This window comes from Macrobrachium nipponense, chromosome 28 (assembly GCF_015104395.2).
Source record: "Macrobrachium nipponense isolate FS-2020 chromosome 28, ASM1510439v2, whole genome shotgun sequence".
NCBI lineage: Eukaryota > Metazoa > Arthropoda > Malacostraca > Decapoda > Palaemonidae > Macrobrachium > Macrobrachium nipponense.
In genome coordinates, this window is record NC_087217.1 from 21142901 (window position 1) to 21163060 (window position 20160).

Here is a 20160-nt window from a genome sequence, read left to right on the forward strand (position 1 = left end):
AGCAGAAGTGTTTCTACCTGCATGACGTTTTTTTTTTTTTTTCTTTCTTTCTTTCTTTCTTTCTGACATTTATAACGGGGAGTTTTGTCCAACCTGCATGGCAATCTTTTTTTTTTCTTTTTTTCTTTTTCTTTTTTTTAGATTGGTGAATGGAAATAAAATTACATAAAGTTGAGATTTCTTGTATTATTTCTTTAAATTTAACATGCATTTCATCCCGTAGTGGGGTAGCGCCTTCAGTGGATCCCACGCGGCGCACTGTAGGCATCACTTAAAGTTCCTTCCAGCATCCCTTCGACCCCTATCTGCAACCTCTTTCACTCCTTTTTACCTTACCTCCGTTCATATTCTCGTTCTTCCATCTGACTTTCCACCCTCTCTAACAGTTGTTTCACTGTGCAGCTGCGTTTAACGCCTATTACACCTTTCAGACCTTCTTGCTATCAGTTTCCCTTTCAACGCTGAATGACCTAATACGTCCCAGCGCTTTGCCTTTGGCCTAGATTTTGTATGACAATCCAATCCAATATTCAGTTCACTACGGCCAGCGAATTTTTTTCCATTATTTAGTGATGATAAATTTCAACAGGTTTATAGAAACGTATCTATATTATTTATTTATTGAGGATCAGGTATTTTTTTTATACACCTTCAGCTGCCTAGTATTTCGTTATTATTATTATTATTATTATTTTATTATTATTATTTAATTAATTATTATTATTATTATTATTATTATTATTATTATTATTATTAATTTTATTTTAAAATTAAAAGTAATGGCTACTTCAGCAGCCATTAGACTTGTAGAGATTTTCTTCTCTATTTTGCGAAATAGCGGCTTTTTCAGTGCTACTTAAACAGGCTAGTAGAGCGCCTATAGAGGTCATGGTAAAATGCAGGGTCAAAATAGGTGTATATATTTGAATTTTACAGATAACTATGATACCATGACTTCTAGTAGAGCGCCCTATAGAGGTCATGGTAAAATGCAGGGTCAAAATAGTGTATATATTTGAATTTTTTACATAACTATGATACCATGTCATCAAAGTCATGGTATCATAGTTTATCTGTAAAATTCAAATATATACACCTATTTTTTGACCCATGCATTTTACCATGACCTCTATAGGCGCCTCTACTAGCCTGTTTAAGTAGCACTGAAAAAGCCGCTATTCGCAAAATAGAGAAGAATCTCTACAAGTGTAATGCTGCTGAAGTAGCCATTACTTTTAATAAAGTATGCTTGAGAGAGGGTCTGCTTCCCTAAGTATTATTATTATTATTATTATTATTATTATTATTATTATTATTATTATTATTAATCACCACTTCTTTCCCTGTCAGACTCTTTTTTTATGCACCTTCACCTGCCTAGTATTTCGTTTGATTGTGAAATCATGCCCAAAAATGTATTATTATTATTATTATTATTATTATTATTATTATTATTATTATTATTATTATTATTATTATTATTATTATTATTATTATTATTATTATTATTACCACTTCTTTCCCTATCAGTCATGAAAAAACCATAAAAAAATTGGGAAGAATAATCATCGTACGTTCAGGCAAAACTGATGATTATATTCTGGTAGTTTACGACGCATCGTCGGACGCAAAGGATAATTGGAATGACGCACTTTACGAAAAATGGAGGGTTACGCTTTATATGATATTTTTGAACGGTTTTAGTATGACAGGTGTCCAGTCTCTTTTAGCATGACAGGTTTGTGTGCTTCCAGGAGCTTCAACTGCATTTAATTAATTGCGAAATTATGATCAAATTTTTATATATATTTTTTGGATATGACCTTGTTTTACGAGCAATGTCTGGGACACCTTTTCAAAGCGTTTGGAAATGAATGACCTCATATGGTTCATCACGGACACGAAAGGGTACGGAATGATATTTTTTTATAAGTCTTTTATCACTTAACCCATATCTGCAGATAAATGAGGTTTAATACTTTTTTTGTATCGTAAAAGGTCAAAATGGATTTACTTTTTTTTTTATCTCGTGACCACGCAGTCTGGTTAGAGTGAATATTTGATGACGTTTTTAGTAAGAAGATATTTTTAGTATTATTTTAACAATGTCGAATATTTATTAGTATTTTCTCTGCACCGATAGAAAAAGTGTTCTATTGACTTAGATATTTGCTTCAAGCCATTCCTTCATATTTTTGTAAATCATCCATCATCCAGTAAAATATTCTTGCTATAAATTTTTTTTAAAACATATCAAATTACTTACAAAACCTCAGCTGTTTCAAATTTCACAACAGAATTTTCTTTACTTATTATAACTAATAAGTAAATAAAATACATTTTATTAGCTGCAGTTGTTTCCTTCATATTTTTGTAGGTCATCCATCATTCAATAAAATATTCTTGCTATAAAAAAAAGATATGACCACTTGGAAAACTTTAATTTTTGGGGGATGGTTTTTCTTTACTTTAAATAACGCGTTTATAGAAGGTAAATACCCCGAAAACGAGCTTTAAGGAACAAGAATGAAGTTTGGGAAACCCTTAAGAAATGGACAGACGTCAAAACTTCATCAAAGATTTGAACCTTCGAAGTCTTCTTCAACAAGTTTCACTTGATTCCTTTGATGACCCCAGCAGGGGCGTCTGACTTGAAATTTAGGCTTCCAAAGAATATTATGGTGTTCATTAGACAAGAAGAAACAGAAAGTATTGGGAAATACAGAGAGAAGAGATCACATATTAAAAAAATAAACAAATAAAACAATAAATTATTAAATAAATAGGAAAAATAGAAGTAAAATATTGAAATACTTAGTCATCCTAATAACTGACTTGAAGCGTCTCGAAAAATCTAAGAAAATCTGTAAGTCAGAAGACTGTTCTCTCTCTCTCTCTCTCTCTCTCTCTCTCTCTCTCTCTCTCTCCCCTCTCTCTCTCTGCCCTTCCCAGTTTGGCTTGAGAGCCAGAAAAAAGTTGTAATAACTTTCATGTAATTATTGTTATTATAGTTTGATATTTTCTCAATTTTCTTCCCTACAAAAAGGAAGGTTTTTATGGCTTATGAATGTTTTGCATTTATATTTTGTATGTTTACTTAAAAAGTTTATTTTCAAGTGGATATTACACGAGCATTCAAGAGATACTTTTTTTCCCAGAAGAAGCGTCTATTTTGAAAACTTAATTTCATATTTTCTTTATTTACAGTGATTCCTGTCAGTACACTGTTCTGTATGTTCAAGTAATTGACCAATTTACTTCAAGACGTATGCTATTTTAATGCGTCGTTTAAAACTTATCGAGATCTTGTTAACTGAACGATATTCATTGGATGGATCCTTTTAAAATTGCTTCTTCTTCTCGTTTAAATAAGAGCAAATCTGCCCATCTGTGCATCATGGCGACCTCTTGCAACAAGCAGACAGCCGGTTGCCTGGTTACTCTTTTGTTGACTTATTGGGATGTGTTCCGAAGTGGAACCCTCCTCCTCCTCCTCCCTCAACCCCTCCATACCACCCCTCCTCCTGCTTTTTCGCTTCCTGGAAAGATCTCCAGGAAGCCCTCATCCCGCCCTGTCCTCTCCCGAAGAAGGAGGAGGAGGAAGAAGGAAGGTTTTACAAAAGGTTGAGGAGGGAAAAGATTCCAGGTCAACTGATTTTTGTTGCGGGGATCTCCTGGCAACATGTGGCATCTTCCCGCGCCTTTTTTGGCCAAGTTGCCAAGTTTTTTGGTGTCTGTCTTGTCGGTCAGACGGTGCAAACTCGCTCGTGTATGTGTGTGTATGTATTTTGTATGTTTGTAGATAAATAAAAACAAATCCTTCGGGCCAACCCTTTGGGAGTTGATAATTTCAGCTCAGCGGCCTGGTAAAACTACTTCCATAATAATAATAATAATAATAATAATAATAATAATAATAATAATAATAATAATAATAATAAAAATGTATTGGTTGGATATGTGTGCGTGTATTTTTTCATGGTGACTTGTATGCGTAGCCTCATTCGCTTCTTAGCCACATATACAAGTTTTATAACTTTGCTGTGTATTTCCTCTTTACCCAGTTGGTGTCCTGCCTTTTTAAGAGTGAAATAATCAGCTGTTTTTTTATTGTTGTATTTTTGGAAATACTAGATAGCCACGTATATAAGTTTTATAACTATGCTGTGTATCCTTTATATCCAGAGTATGTCCTGTTTATTTATTATTTATTATTGAAACTTATTATTGGATTTTTGGAAATACTAAAGAACTTATTACTGGATTTTTGGAAATACAAAAGAATGTTTCTTATTATTGGATTTTTTTTAATTCTAAAGAATTTTTCGTATTATTAAATTTTTTTTATAAAATACTAAAGAATTTATCTTATTGGTTTTTTTGGGAGTACTGAAGAATATTCATGATATAGGAATTTTGGGAAATACTAAAGAATTTTGCTTATTGTTGAATTTTTGGAAATACTAAAGGATTTTTCTTATTAATGGTTTTTTGAAAATACTGAAGAATTTTTTTATTATTGGTTTTTTTAAAAATACTTAAGAATTTGTCCTATTCTTGGAATTTTGGAAATACTAAAGAATTTTTCTGATTATAGGAATTTTGGAAAAACTAAAGAATTTTTCTAATTATAGGAATTTTAGAAATCCTAAAGAATTTTTCTTATTATTATAGGATTTTTGGAAAGAGCAAAGAATGTTTCTGATTATAGGAATTTTGGAAAGACTATAGAATTTTTCCTATTATTATAGAATATTTGGAAATACTCATAAATGGAAATACTAAAGAATTTTTCATGTTATTGAATGTTTGGAAATACTAAAGAATTTTTCTCGTTATTGGATGTTTGGAAATACTAAAGAATTTTTCTCTTTATTGGATGTTTGGAAATACTAAGCCGTGTTCTTCGAATCGCTCTGACAACCAGTTATCGGAAATAAGACGTGCTGGAGGACTGTTTGCACGGGGGCGCCAACGGGTCCTTATGGCTAAAGTTTGAGGCGACCTTAGGAAATTAAGAGAGAGTTTTCGGAGTCTCAGTCACAGCCTTATTGACCGTTCTGTAAATTGCTTAAGAAACTTGTACAGTTTGTGTGTCATTCAAGTTTAGTCTGATTTTAACGTATTACCGTTTAACCGTGAACGAAATTATAGTTTTGAGTTCAGCTTGATTAAAGATCTGTTTTAACCGTGAATTAAATTATTGTAGTCCTTTACAAAAGGGAATTTTTTTTCGTTGATTTCAACTGAGTTCAGGTTGATTGAAGATCTGTTTTAACCATGAATTATATTATCGTAATTCCTCTTTACAAAAGGGAAATAAGTTTTTTTTTCGTTCATTTCAACCATTCTGGTGTCACAATTGCAAAGATCAGTGACTGATGGGAAACACTAGAGAAAGTCTCATCCTAAAAAAGAGAGAGAGAGAGAAAAAAAAAATTAATTTTTCTGATACGTCCCACCCATAAAATATTCAAACAAATAGCACAAGAAAATAAAAGATATATTTTTTTTATTGATATACACATACGTTTACTTTAAAAAAATATGGTGAGGAAAGAAAGTCGTTAATTGTTCAATTTTGCAATCAGATCACCTGTGTACACATGACATCCATTCCAGTTTCGACGCAAAGCTCTTGTAAGTCTGTCAATAGATACAAATGCTCTACGGATCCAGGACTTGTGTTTGGTGTGTAATAGGATTCCAGGGAAAGTCTCTACATTTAGTCAGATAAATCACGAATGATCAAATGTCTGCTATTGGACTTAGGTGTTAAAGAAAATTTTAACTGTTAACTTACCTGAGGGAATGTCTGTTTTGATTTGGGTGTACAAAAAATTACCTGTGACTTGTTTAATAAAGGTTTTCCCGTAGTGCCTTCAGTGCACCTCACGCGGTGCACTGTAGGCATTACGTAGGGCTCGTTGCAGCGTCCCTTCGACCCCTACCTGCGACCCGTTTTATTCATTTTACTGTACCTCCGTTCTTATTGTTTTTTCTTCTATCTTAATTCCGCGAGGTTTTCCTCCTATTACACCTTTCAAACCTTAATACCTTCTAACATTTAATTTCCCTTTCAGCGCTGATTGACCTCGTAAGTCCCAGCACTTGGCCTTTGTCGTAAATTCTACGTTCCATTTCATTCCAGAAAGGCTTAAACTTAACTATTAATCTCACCGACAGCAGTGATTTTCTTACGAAATCAATGCAGATTATTGGATGAAGTTTTTGATGCTCTGGGAACATTTTTATTTATTTATTTATTTATTTTAATCAGCTAGGAGATATCCCATCGCTTCCGAAATAAATCCGTTAAACTCATAACGACTTAATGTGACTTGGAAGTTGTACCTTTCGCGCATGCGTCAGTTTTCTTCGAGTCTGGCGAATTTATTTTGAAAGCGATGGGATAATATCTCTTAGTTGCGTTTAGAAAAAAGATAAAAAATTGAAATACAAATAGGCGTGGCTGATCGAGTTGGAAGCGAGGATATTAAACCTCCATCCCCATGATTGCAAATTGTCTGGTGGGTGGTTTGGGTGGGTGGTGGTTTGGGTGGGTGGTGGGTGGGTGGGCGGTCGGAGAGAGAGAGAGTCTAGACGCAGTAGCGCCCGCAGGTGAGCGAGAGCCAGGTGAGGAGGGCGTGGCACCTCGTTTGAAGCTTGTCGCAATTGGCTGGTTGATGGTTCGTGTCATCCTCCACCGCCGCCGCTGGAATATTCCGCCAGACTGTTCTTTACTATAGCTTCCAGACAAGGTTACCGCTTTTAAAGTTTTTTTTTTTTTACGCATGTGTGTGTGTTTTTTAAGTAAGCGTTTCTTACTCTTTTTTCTCTCTTTCACATACGTGAGTTTCTTTTTTCTTTTCTTTTTTTTTGACTTTTACGTACGTGAGATTTGTTATTTTTATTTTTATATATGTGCGTTTTGTATTCTACGTACGTGAGAGTTTCTCTTTGATTTAATTTTGCGTACGTGTCTGCAGGTGCATGCAACGTTGCCAACGGTTTTGCATTTGATGCAGTGAGTTTATTTGCATTTTAACGAAATGAGTTTTGGGGGGCTTTTTACGAAATTGACCTCTGTTGTTGCAGGGGTCCATTTTGTGACTTATATAGTCTCTCGCATCAAATACCTAACGTTTGATGGAAGACTGTGAGCAGTCAAGAGGGTCTGGAAGTAGCGGGACAAAGAACTAGTAGGCTTGTCAGGGAAATCGTGGAAAAGGAACATAGAAAAATTTTGTTAAATACTAATATCAGTTTTGGATGCTTTGGGATGTTGTGGATTTGTTAGCATTTAGTTTTGGGGGTGGGATTGCTAGCCCCACGCCTGTGCTTTTGATAGGTTGTGATGCCACTTACAAAGAAAACTGTAAAACAGACTAATCCAAAATTCGGTGTTTTTTTTTTTTTTTTTTTTTTTTTTTTTTTTTTTTTTTTTTTTTTTTTTTTTTTTTTTTTTTTTTTTTCTCCAAATTCACCCACGACCGTACCCCGTACCCACTATTCCTCAAATTTACTAATAGTGAACCCTGTTGGAATATGCACATTATTGCCTGACATCAACTGGTGTTCACCGGTCACCCATCCACTCTCCGACCAAAGCCAAAGTAGCCCGACTTCGATGAGGCAAACGTGCAGAAGTTCTTGCACCCCGGCTGCATTGGCAACAAGACCTCCGTAAAATTATTCAAGTTTTTCAAGCAAAGAATCCATTATGTCATATGACATAAGCTTGTTTGAACCAGAATTGGAAATAACTTATACAGGTCGTAAATACCTTTACAAATGTCGTCATGTCGTGGCTTTTAGTCGTGGAGGGGAGGTCGTGTAGTACCTTATCGTAGCCTTATACACCCCCCTCCCCCCGCCTCCCCCTCGTGCGGCAGGTAATCTGCGCATGCGTGGCTGATATCTTTAGTGCCAGTTAGCGTGACAACTGGCATCTTATCCGGCCACTAGATTGACTGTTAGCTGACTGTAACATATTTTCGCTATTTTTATTCTCTTTTTTTTTATTTATTTATTTTGCCCCTCAGTGTGATGCTATTTTTATTTTTGTCTTTGCAACAAATCAACTCTTTTTTTCAGTTTTAGAATGCGCAAAGAAATTAATAATTTACTGACTGACTCTCTCTCTCTCTCTCTCTACTCTCTCTCTCTCTCTCTCTCTCTATGTACGTATTATATATAAATATAAATATAATATATGAATATAATATATATATATATACAATTTATATATATATTATATATATATATTATTGTGTGTGTGTGGGTGTCGCAATGATGAATGATGTGTGTGTGTAAGGGGTGAAGAAGAAGATTGGAGAAGATGGACCATTTAAAGATGGACATTCAAAGTAATCTCTCTCTCTTCTCTCTCTCTCTCTCTCTCTCTCTCTCTCTCTCTCTCATGTGGGAATAACGTAGCCATCAGGAATTGCCCGTGTTAATGTTTTATATTAAAATGCCAGAGAATTGTTGTGCCGTTTATTAATTAAACCCAGATGTCCCATGAAAGCACTTTCTGCCTTTGTAGTACATTTATTTTAATGTACATTTTTGTACAGTTCACGTGATAATTGCTGTATATTTTAGTGTTTATTAAACGCTGCACGTACGATGCTCGTTATACAGCGTTTAAAGCGTCCGTGTAATGTATGCATCTATCTGAATGATTTGTGTGTGTGTGTGTGAGAGAGAGAGAGAGTGAGAGAGTTCTTCAGCGACCTTGCTTCTGATTGGTAAACCTTTTGATGTTTTTCCCAATTGCAATAACGATGGAACATATTTACTTTTGTCTGAAACTGTTTCCAACACGTGTTCCATGTTCACATGCCCGACAGACCTCATGAAATTTTGCCGTATGAATATTGTCTTTTGGGAAGATTTGATAATTAAATAGATTATAATAATTCTGCATTGTTTTCGCACTTTTTGGCAATATAAAAGGTGCCGAGGTGGATGTTTGTTGATGTGATAACATAGTGATAGTTACTTTTTGGTCATATTTTCGTCTTTTGTTATATTTAGAATAATTTTTACTTTCCTTCCCCTATCAAGGTCATGTTCATGTTGTTAATGTCGTTTTTGGAAGGAGGTTGTGTTTCTGTTTGTTTACTCGTGTCTGTGTGTCTCCACGAAAATAATTTAATTGATTTATATATTATGAATTCATTTATTTATTAATTTATTTATTCATCTATTTATTTATTAACATTTATTTTGGGGGTAGTGAGATAAGTATGTATTTATAATATCATTTCATTTACCTTCGAGCATATTAATTACATATTTATTTATTTATTCATTTATTTTGGTGGCGGTGACATAAGTATGTACGTATAAAATCATTTCCTTTTCCTCCGAGGATCTCACTTTCCAATAGATCTATTCGGGTTACGTCATCTCTCTTTTGATGCGGTTGCCATGGTGACCCTGTTCCTGTCACTTTCCTTTGAAAAACCTCGGCCACGAGAGCCCACTCCAGACATTCATGACCCTTCTTGGGCCACTAGTGCCCCCGACTTGGGCCCACTCTCCATTGACCTTCCTCCATTCTTCTGTATTGCCCTCAAATCCCCTCCGCATTGTCGTGTCTTTAGGGGAAGATCCTTCAGATTCTCTCTCTCTCTCTCTCTCTCTCTCTCTCTCTCTCTCTCTCTCTCTCTCTCTCTCTTGAACTTTCTGTAGTTTGGTCATTGGCTTGTCATTGCAGTACGGTTTTCTGTCGTGTCCTTTAGGGGAAAATCCTTCATATTCTCTCTCTCTCTCTCTCTCTCTCTCTCTCTCTCTCTCTCTCTCTCTCTCTCAAATTTTTATATATATAAACTACTGCATAGTGCCGTTTTTTGTGTATATGTTGAACGTAACATAACTTTCAGCAATTTTAAAGTATTCTCTCTCTCTCTCTCTCTCTCTCTCTCTCTCTCTCTCTCTCTCTCTCATTTTTTCTATATAAACACTCCATAGCGCCGTTTTTTGTGTATATGGTTAAAGTAACATAACTTTCTGCAGTTTTAAAGAATTCTCTCTCTCTCTCTCTCTCTCTCTCTCTCTCTCTCGTTGACTTCCCTCTCGCTCTCTGGAATTGTCTGTTGTTTGGTCATTCGCTTGTCATTGCCTGACATCTGTTCGCGCATGCGCGTAGCTTCTTGTCGAGTTTTCCCTGTCGAGTTTTGTTCAACGGCAAAAACCGTTTATTTTCATTTTATTATTATTTTGACGGCTTCATTTTCCGGCCCTTTGTTGCCCGCAATTAACTTTCCCCGCCCTTTTCTTGTCTGCCTTCATTTCCCCTTTCACCTGTTCTTTTCAGTCTTTCGTTTCTTGACAATTGTCAACACCGAATTCTATAACGAACGGTATTGTTTCTCTTTGTTTCTCATTCTTTATCTGATGTTATTTGATCGGGTCAGGCATTTTTCTGCCTTTTGATCATCTCCCTTGATAACTGGAGTCACTCGTGTTCTTGAGCTGATTTTTCTTTACTAGGAAAAGATAGTGGAATAAATAATACACTTCTATACTCTGTTATTACCATCTGTCCATCCGGCTGCGGTGTTCGCGCATGGTAACACTGCTTCCCGGGCTTTAAATAATATCCTATTTCGAATATTAACGGTGTAATTCCCATACAGTAAATTACTAAAACACTTTTCAGTTGCAAATGTAAACCCAGATATCCTTTTATTTACCTAAAACTTACACATAACGTAACTATTTAAAGCCTGGGACGCAGTGTTACCATGCGAAAACATCACAGGCGGATGGACAGATGGAAAAAACCGAAAAACCGAGTATAGTCTACGAGAATGTATATTGCACGGGTTAATGGACTCTGTACAATAATATTTATGTGTAGCCATTTGCAATGAGAAAGTCCTTCCTATCATGGCGTCCTTATGACCGGATAAAAGAGGATTACAAGGAGTTACAAGGATTAGGATGTCTCAGAGACTTGTTAGTCCATCCGAGGAGTTTAGCTTTGAAACTTGCAACAAACTGTGGTTGTTCTATCTAGACGTCGAGAGAGAGAGAGAGAGAGAGAGAGAGAGAGAGAGAGAGAGAGAGAGAGAGATATGAATGTTTGAGCTTTGCGTTCCGAGAGGACACTTGATTATAGCTCTCTCTCTCTCTCTCTCTCTCTGTCAGATGCGACCTTGCTCCTGCTCTTATTTTGGTTTCTGGTCTCATCTCTCTCTCTCTCTCTCTCTCTCTCTCTCTCTCGCAACATACTGGCAGAACGATATAAGAGAGAATTCACCCCTAGAATAGATAATGAAGATAATGATATAGAAGTAAGGGATGAAAATAGTGAATATTTAGCTGACATAGATATTAATGAGCCTGGGATATTGTGCAGGCTATTAATGAAATTAAAAATGGAGCTGCTGCAGGGCCTGATGGAATTCCTGCTATTTTGTTAAAGAAAGTAGTTCATTCTATCGCAAAGCCACTTGCAATATTATGAGGACAAAGTGTAAGATACAGGCAAGATTTATGATGAGCACAAATTAGCATATATTACCCCTACTTTCAAAAGTGGATCAAGACTAGAGGCAAGTAATTATAGGCCTGTGAGTCTAAAATCATCAAATATTATTGAAAGTGTATGAAAGGGTAATGAAGAAAAATATTATGAAACATTTAATAAAAAATAATTTGTTTAATAAAGGACAACATGGTTTTCGTACCCGGAAAAAGTACACAAACCCAACTGTTAGTCCACCGTGAGAACATATTCAAAAATATGAAAAGCGGAAATGAAACAGATGTGGTTTATTTAAACTTTGCAAAAGCTTTTGATAAAGTAGACCATAATATATTAGCGAAGAAAATTAGAAAACACAATATCGTGGATAAAGTAGGAAGATGGTTAAAAGAATTTTTACACAACAGAAAACAGATAGTTTTATTGCAAACGACGAGAAATCGGATGAAGTCAAGGTAATATCCGGTGTGCCGCAAGGTACGGTGTTAGCTGCAATACTGTTTGTTATTATGACTGAAGACATAGACAATAATGTGAAGGATTCGGTAGTGAGTAGTTTCGCAGATGACACAAGAATAAGTAGAGAAATCACTTGTGATGAAGATAGGAACGCTCTACAAAGAGACCTTAACAAAGTATATGATTGGGCAGAGGTAAATAGGATGGTATTAACTCTGATAAATTTGAATCAATAAATTATGGAGACAGAGAAAGAAAGCTATATGCATATAAGGGACCTAATAATGAGACCATCACAAATAAGGAAGCAGTTAAAGACCTTGGTGTGATGATGAATAGGAACATGTTATGCAATGATCAAATAGCAACTCTGTTGGCAAAATGTAAAGCAAAAATGGGAATGTTGTTACGGCACTTCAAAACAAGAAAGCTGAACACATGATTATGCTTTATAAAACATATGTTCGTAGTCCACTTGAATATTGCAATATGATATGGTACCCACACTATCAAAAGGATATTGCACAAATAGAGAGTGTACAAAGGTCCTTTACAGCTAGAATAGAAGAAGTTAAGGACCTAGACTACTGGGAAAGACTACAAATTCTTAAAATTATATAGTCTAGAAAGAGAAGAGAACGCTACATGATAATTCAGGCATGGAAACAGATAGAAGGAATAGCAGAAAATATCATGGAACTAAAAATATCAGAAAGAGCAAGCAGAGGTAGATTAATAGTGCCCAAAACTATACCAGGAAAAATAAGGAAAGCACACAGGACATTAATTCACTACGCACCAGCATCGATAATGCAGCGTCTATTCAATGCGTTTGCCAGCTCATCTGAGGAATATACAGGAGTGAGCGTAGATGTGTTTAAGAATAAGCTCGACAAATATCTAAACTGCATCCCAGACCATCCAAGATTGGAAGATGCAAAATATACCGGAAGATGTACTAGCAACTCTCTGGTAGACATTAGAGGTGCCTCACACTGAGGGACCTGGGGCAACCCGAACAAGATGTAAGGTCTGTAAGGTAAGGTCTCTCTCTCTCTCTCTCTCTCTCTCTGTCTCCTTATTACGGGAATCAAGATTCGGACTCAAGCGAGTAGGATTCTTCTCAGAAGCAGTCATTAAAGAGACAGAACTTCCTTCCAACCCTCGCCATCGTAACCTCTCTCTCTCTCTCTCTCTCTCTCTCTCTCTCTCTCTCTCTCTCTCTCTCTCTCTCTCTCTCTCTACTGGTAATTAAGTCGAATTTCTAGTTCCGAAGTGGAGAGCGGTAAACCAATTATGTCCTTGGGTAATGGAAGGCGACAGATTTGGAGCGTAGTGTCTTCTGATTTTTATGAATAATAATAATAATAATAATAATAATAATAATAATAATAATAAGAATAATAATAATAATAATAATAATAATAATAATAGCAAAACAAAAGTGTTGACGGTTATGCTTTTATGGTATTCTAAAATAGTTTAATGTTATCAAGTTCTCATCGAGAGAAGTTAAAATGTAAAAGAAAAAAGCAATGCAATTATATCTGCAAGGAACGTTACTTTATATATATATATATAGTATATATTATATATATATATATATATATATATATATATATATATATATAAAATAAAGGTTCTACCTACAGTGGATGTTATGTGGGACACTGTTAACGGCATTAAGTAACGTCCATTCAAAACCATAATTGCGTTGCTTTCTGTCATATATAAAATATCTATATATGTACATACATATATTATAATAATAATAATAATAATAATAATAATAATAATAGAAATAATGATAATGATAACAGCATACCGATCATATTGCACAAACGTCTTTGTAGCGCGCTCGTTGTTATACGGCCTTTCCCAAACCCCCTAATTTTTCACCGACATCTAATCGCCCGGGTTAATTATGCTTTTAGTGGACCGAGGTGAATTTTATTTCCCCCATCATCATTAATTGGATATTAGTATTTTTATATTCACTTTTTTCGACCCGGTGATGAGTTTGCCTTACAGAGATTTGGCAAGTTTTACCTTTGTTATATTTTGCCTCGTTTTCAGTCTTCCTAACAAGAGAGAATGAAATGAAAGCAAGTATAAAAAAATGCGCCGAAGTTTCTTCGACGCAGTCAAGTTTTCTGTACAGCGTATAATCAAGGCCACCGAAAATAGAGCTCTCTTTTGGGGGTCTCGGTATAATGCTGTATGAGCAGAGGCCCATGAAACTTTAACCATGGCCTGGTGATGACCTATCCTATCTCGTTGCCAGAAGCCCGATGATGAGTAACTTGAACCTTAAATAAAATTAAAAACTATTGAGGCTAGAGGGTTGCAACTTGGTATGTTTGATGATTGGAGGGTGGATGATCAACATACCAATTTGCAACCCTCTAGCCTCAGCAGTTATGATATCTGAGGGCGGACACAACAAAAAAGTGCGGACTGGCAAACAAACCCGGCACGATCATTTTCTTTAGCAGAAAACTGAAAATGGAGATGAACGAATCCCGATTGTCATTTTTCTTTGTGGCCTAGACGTATTTCCTATACGAATAATATTCCATTTACTGAGTTTAGAGGGACCGAATTACGGATTGAGACCCAGAGGATCACTGTATCTTCAGGCTGACTTTAATGAGTCCCGAAGGAGTGGCTCATCATTCTCCTTCGTTTCGTAGGATTGGAAGGGAGTTTTCTGAAGATTCTCCCCGTGTGTTCGTGCGCCTTCAATATTTTCGCTCACTCGGGGAGTAACCCTACAAACTACTTTGTTGTTGTTGGCGGTAGGAAAGGTCTGTGGTCTAATAAGTTCTGAAAAAAAGTGTTTTAGCACCTCAGTGGCGTGGTTGGTATGGTGTTTGCGTACCACCGCCGTGGCCGCGAGCTTGATTCTCGGGCATTCCATTGAGGTGTGAGAGATGTGTATTTCCGGTGATAGAAGTTCGCTCTCGACGTGGTTCGGAAGTCACGTAAAGCCGTTGGTCCCGTTGCTGAATAACCACTGGTTCCATGCAACGTAAAAACACCAAACAAGCCAACAAAAAGGGTTTTGCGTTGAGTTAAAGATACAGGAATTTTAGGATAGGATATTTATCAGTTTTTATTAGAATGAAAATGTAAGAAAATAAACAATGTGCATGCTAAACAGTGCAGAAAGTTTATTTCCAGTAAAATTAGCATATTTATTTTAATTTTCGTTGGTGAAACGAGGCTCTGTTTGACCATGGATTTTAGCACGTTTCAATTTCCGTTTACTCAGGGAGTAAGCCTACAAACTACTATGGGAGAGCCTAAAAAGGTCTGTAAAAGGTGTTTTGCGTTGAGTTAAAAATATAGGTATTGCAGGATAGGATATATATGATTTATCTATTAGAATAAAGTTGTCAAAAATAATGTACATGTCAAATAGAACAGAAAAATGATTTCCAATAAAATGTAGAGTATTAATTTTAATTTTCATAGGTGAAACCAGGCTTTGTTTGACCGTAGATTTTACCATGTTTTAAATTTTCGTTAAAAGTATGTAATGTTTACAACTTATGCGTGAGTGGAAAATCTTGCACGCATCACAAGTAAGCTGGAGGCCGGATCACGCCTTTTTTTATGTATACTCTACATGCCTTGCATCCGAAGGAGAGATACAAGACGTCCTTCCTTATCCAGGAGTAGATTCGAACCCAATTAGAGTAGGCAATACTGAGCCAGAAAGAGTAGAATCTTTACCTATTTACACAACGAGGTGTGAACCGACCTCCAACTTACTCGGGGCGCGTGCTAAAATCTGTGGTCAAATAGTGCGTTGTTTCACCAACGAAAATTAAAATGAATACTTTATATTTCATGAGAAATAATTTTTCTGTACTGTTTAATGTGCACATTATTTATTTTTTTACATTTTCATTCTAATAATTAAATCATAAATATCCCATCCGAAGATTTCTGTATCTTTATCTCAAGGCGAAACACCTTTTTCTGACCTTTTTAGGCTCTTCCATAGACTTTCTAACCCGCCCCCCAAACAAGAACAGCAACAGAAAGAATAACAATAAAAACAAAGTAATTTGTAGGCTTACTCCCCGAGTAAGTGAAAAAATCCTTCCCCGTGCTTTTTTTTCCGGCCAGTTAAACGATCAGACTGTCTTCTGTGGCCGGATGATGCCATTATCCGGACGAACCTCGCAATTTACAAACAGTTATTGGATTTCTCAACGGCTTCTTTATAGGGACACATTGTTTCCCCCCCTCCCCCTTTCCCATGAGACAGCGAGTTCCTTTCGTCTCCGCTTCCCTCGTACGGGAATGTGATCGATTGCTTCCTCCGGGAAACAAAGGCCATCCTACCCTCTCGGGGCTTCCTTACCTTTTCATCTCCTTACCGCCCTTTCTCCTCCTCCTGCGTTCCATGATCCGGTTCGTTCGTCCGCCTCCAGCAAGCAAGCAAGCCCATTCAAAACCTCGTCCCAGCGTCTGTGATTTATCTGCATCTTCCTTCATTTTTCCCTTCCTCTCTCTCTCTCTCTCTCTCTCTCTCTCTCTCTCTCTCTCTCTCTCTCTCTCTGTGGCCCAAGCACGTTCTCTTCTTTTCTCTTGCTCTCCTCCTTCTTCCTTTTCCTCTCCTCCTCCTGCTCCTCCTTCCTTTTTCTCTCCTTTCTCCTCCTCCTGCTCCTCCTCCTTCTTTTTTCTCTCCTCCTGCTCCTCCCTTTTTCTCTCCTGCTCCTCCTTCATTTTTCTCCTTTCCTCTCCCTTTTTCCTCCGCTCCTCCTCCTTCTTTTTTCTCCTCCGAGCTCCTCCCTTTTTCTCTCCTGCTCCTCCTTCATTTTTCTCTTCCTCCTGCTCCTCCTCCTTCCTTTTTCTCTTCCTTCTGCTCCTCCTCCTCCTTCCTTTTTCTCTCCTCCTCCAGCTCCTCCTTCTTCCTTTTTCTCCTGCTCCTCCTTTCTTTTACTCTCCCCCTGCTCCTCCTCCTTCCTTTTTCTCTCCTATCTCCTCCTCCTTCTTCCTTTTTCTCTCCCCCTCCAGCTCCTTCTCCTTCCTCATTCTCGTGCTCCTCCTGCTCCTCCTTCTTCCTTTTTCTCTCCTCCAGCTCCTCCTTCTTCGTTTTTCTCTATCCCTCCCCTCCTCTTCTTTTTTGCTCCTGCTCCTCCTTTTTTTCTTTTTCTCTCTCCTCCTCCTCCTCTCTCTCTCTCTCTCTCTCTCTCTCGAAGACGTCAGACAAGACGTCCGTCGACCGCGAAACCATCGGCGGGCGCATTTCCTCGCCACCATGTCTTTTCGTTCTTATAACACCCAATCATTTCCTTCCCCTGCCTTTCATATTTCATAGGAGGCATCGATCTGAAGGAGAGTGCTCTCTCTCTCTCTCTCTCTCTCTCTCTCTCTCTCTCTCTCTCTCTCTCTCTCTCTCTCTCAAATTTTGGGAATTGTCCATTTTTTAAGGTGTCTGTACATGTAAAGCTCAACATAATTATCTGCTTTTTTAAAGTTTCTCTTTCTCTCTCATTTTTTATATATAAACACTGCATTATGCCGTTTTGTGCGTATTCTCTCTCTCTCTCTCTCATCTATGAAATCAGCAACAGTTCCTAACCAAAAAGATACAAAAGCATTCATAGATATATTAGAAGGATATAATCCTTCAAACTGGAACAAATCTAATGAAAAACATCTTGAAAATAATTGAAGAAGTTCCAAATAAAATCCAAGTGGTCAAGAGACTCATAAAGAAAATATACATAAACCAAAATATTCCGATAAAGAAAATGAATAAGGTGAATCTTGTGAATATCCTAATTGATGCATTAGGAAAAAGAATGCCAAAAGCATGCAAACTGTGTAAGGTTTGGTATAGCATAGTCAATCCACAAAACCTAATCAGAAAAATGTGCTGCATTGCAACATTCCGACCCATCCACAGTGTGCTGAGGTAATGCAAGATTTGAGAAAAAGGATCAGAATTTTTTGTTTTCAACATGTCTATCATGGATAGACAATGTTATTAAATCAAGATTGAATGTACAAATAGTTGAGGATGAAGAAGAAGAGGAAGAGGAAGAAGAAGAAGAAAAAGAAGAAGAGGAAAACGGAAGAGAAGTAAACAAAAATGAAATGACAGAAAAAAAATAAGGAAAACAAAGACAAGATAAAAGTATGGATGCAGAGATACTCATTGATACTACATATGAGGCAATAAAGCAGCATACCTACGAAGAAATAAATTACGATATGACAACAGAAAAGCAAATCCCGAAGAGGCTCTACCCAGATCTACACAATGACGGGAAAGAGGAAAAAATAGACAAGAAAGACAAAATCTGCAACCTTTTGAAAGAGGGAAATTGCAGATTTGGAGAAAGATGTTACTACAAACATCCTAAGGTATGTCAAAACTATGAAATATATGGTAAATGTGCATACTTAGATGCTATGGGATGATTGCAGAGATCTGCATCCAAAAAATATGTTAAAAAATGTAAAAAACCTAAAAGAAGGAAAAGGATGTAAGTTCGACAAAAAATGCAAATATATGCACCCTGTAGCCATGAATCATAATCAAATAAATAACCAACCAAGTAATAAAATCCAAAATAAGAAAGAAACAAATAAAGAGAGAAAATCAAGAATATCAGGTAAAAGAGAAAAGCAAACCACCAATGAGATATGCAGAGGTGTCAGCAAAAAATTTCAAAGCATCAGCTCCGAAATTCTACTCAAGAGATAATAACTGTATTTATTATGCAAGAGGATATTGCAGAAACGGAGAAAATTGCAGATTCAGACACAAAATGAATAATTATGATGAGAAGATCAAATATTATGGAATAAAAGTTGGATTTTTTAATGTCAGAATTTTCTGAAATGAAAAAAAGAACAACATACCAGAACAGGAAAGAGACATGGGAAAATCCTTATTACTACCAATATTAAATGAAGGAGGAAAACAGCAAACCATCATAGTGATGAATGCGCAGGGTTTAGTTACGAGTAATCAAAAAGAAAAATAGAGTACTATAGAAGAACTAACCCAAAATGAAAAGAAAATAGATATAATGAATATAAGTGAAACCTGGTATTCCCAAGAGACTGGGAATGATGATCAAATAAAAGGGTTCCAAACTTATAGATCAGATAGAAAAAATAGGAATCAAGGGGGAACCGCAATATATGGGAAAGACAAAAAACAAGGAAAAATATATGAGAAATATAGTAACTCAGAATGTGAACTAATAGCGGTAGAATTTGAATCTGAAAAATTGATGAACATAGTAATATATAGACCTCCTAATACTAAAGAGTTTGACTTAATAATTGAAAAAATTGGATGATATATGTAGAAATCACAAGGACTGGGACTATTCCTCCATCTGGTGACTTCAACTTTCCTTTCGTAGAATGGAAAGAACGAATAGGAGACTGTGGTTGTACTTATACATATAAAAAAGAGAGTAATAGTAGTGCAGAAGATAAGAGGCAATTTGAAAAGCTATTAGATATGCTACTAGAATACAACATTCAACAAATAAATCACTGCCAACAAGAAAGGAAAATACTTTAGACCTTAGTAGTATTGTGAACGAGATGAATTATGTTTAAAGAAATAATAGTTTATAATGCTAGTATTTCAGATCATAATGTCATAGAATTAACAGTTCATTCCAAAGCAAGTGAAAATAGAGATAAGCAAGAAATGAAAAAGTGGGAAGGATATGGAAAATACAACTTCTACAGTAAAAATATAAAATGGTCAGAAATTAATGAAGAATTAAACAAAGATTGGGATAAATATTTTCGTAAGTGATGACATAAGGGTAAATACGGAGATATTATATAAAAATATTGGAGAAAATAGTGGATAAATATATACCGAAGAAGAAAAGTAAACATCATTCATGCATACCAAGAGACAGAAGGATCTTGTTCCAGAAAATCAGAAAGTGGAAAAAAGGTCTTGCAAAAGAAAAAAATGCATGGAAAGGAAAGTTATAGAACTAAAAAGTAAGATAGAAAATGCAGAACAAAAAGATTATACAATCAAAAAGAAAATGAAAACGGGACTTGGAAGAAAAAACCCTATTAAATATCAAGCCAAAAACCCCAAACTATTATACTCATATGCGAAGAAGATGAATAAAAGAAGAATAGAAATAGGCCCTCTGAGAATTGAAGGAGATTAACGAATGAAAAAAAGG

The 20160-nt window shown here is 36.1% G+C and overlaps 1 protein-coding gene across 1 annotated transcript in view; it reads left to right on the forward strand.

The window, feature by feature from the left end:
- The first annotated feature begins 3461 nt into the window (after positions 1-3461).
- LOC135201120 (trichohyalin-like) overlaps positions 3462-20160 on the forward strand; it is an 86089-nt gene continuing 69390 nt past the window's right edge. Inside the window, exon 1 of the mRNA XM_064229996.1 lies at positions 3462-3714. Within this exon, the coding sequence (XP_064086066.1) occupies positions 3462-3714 (253 nt within the window). The remainder of the gene's footprint in view (positions 3715-20160) is intronic.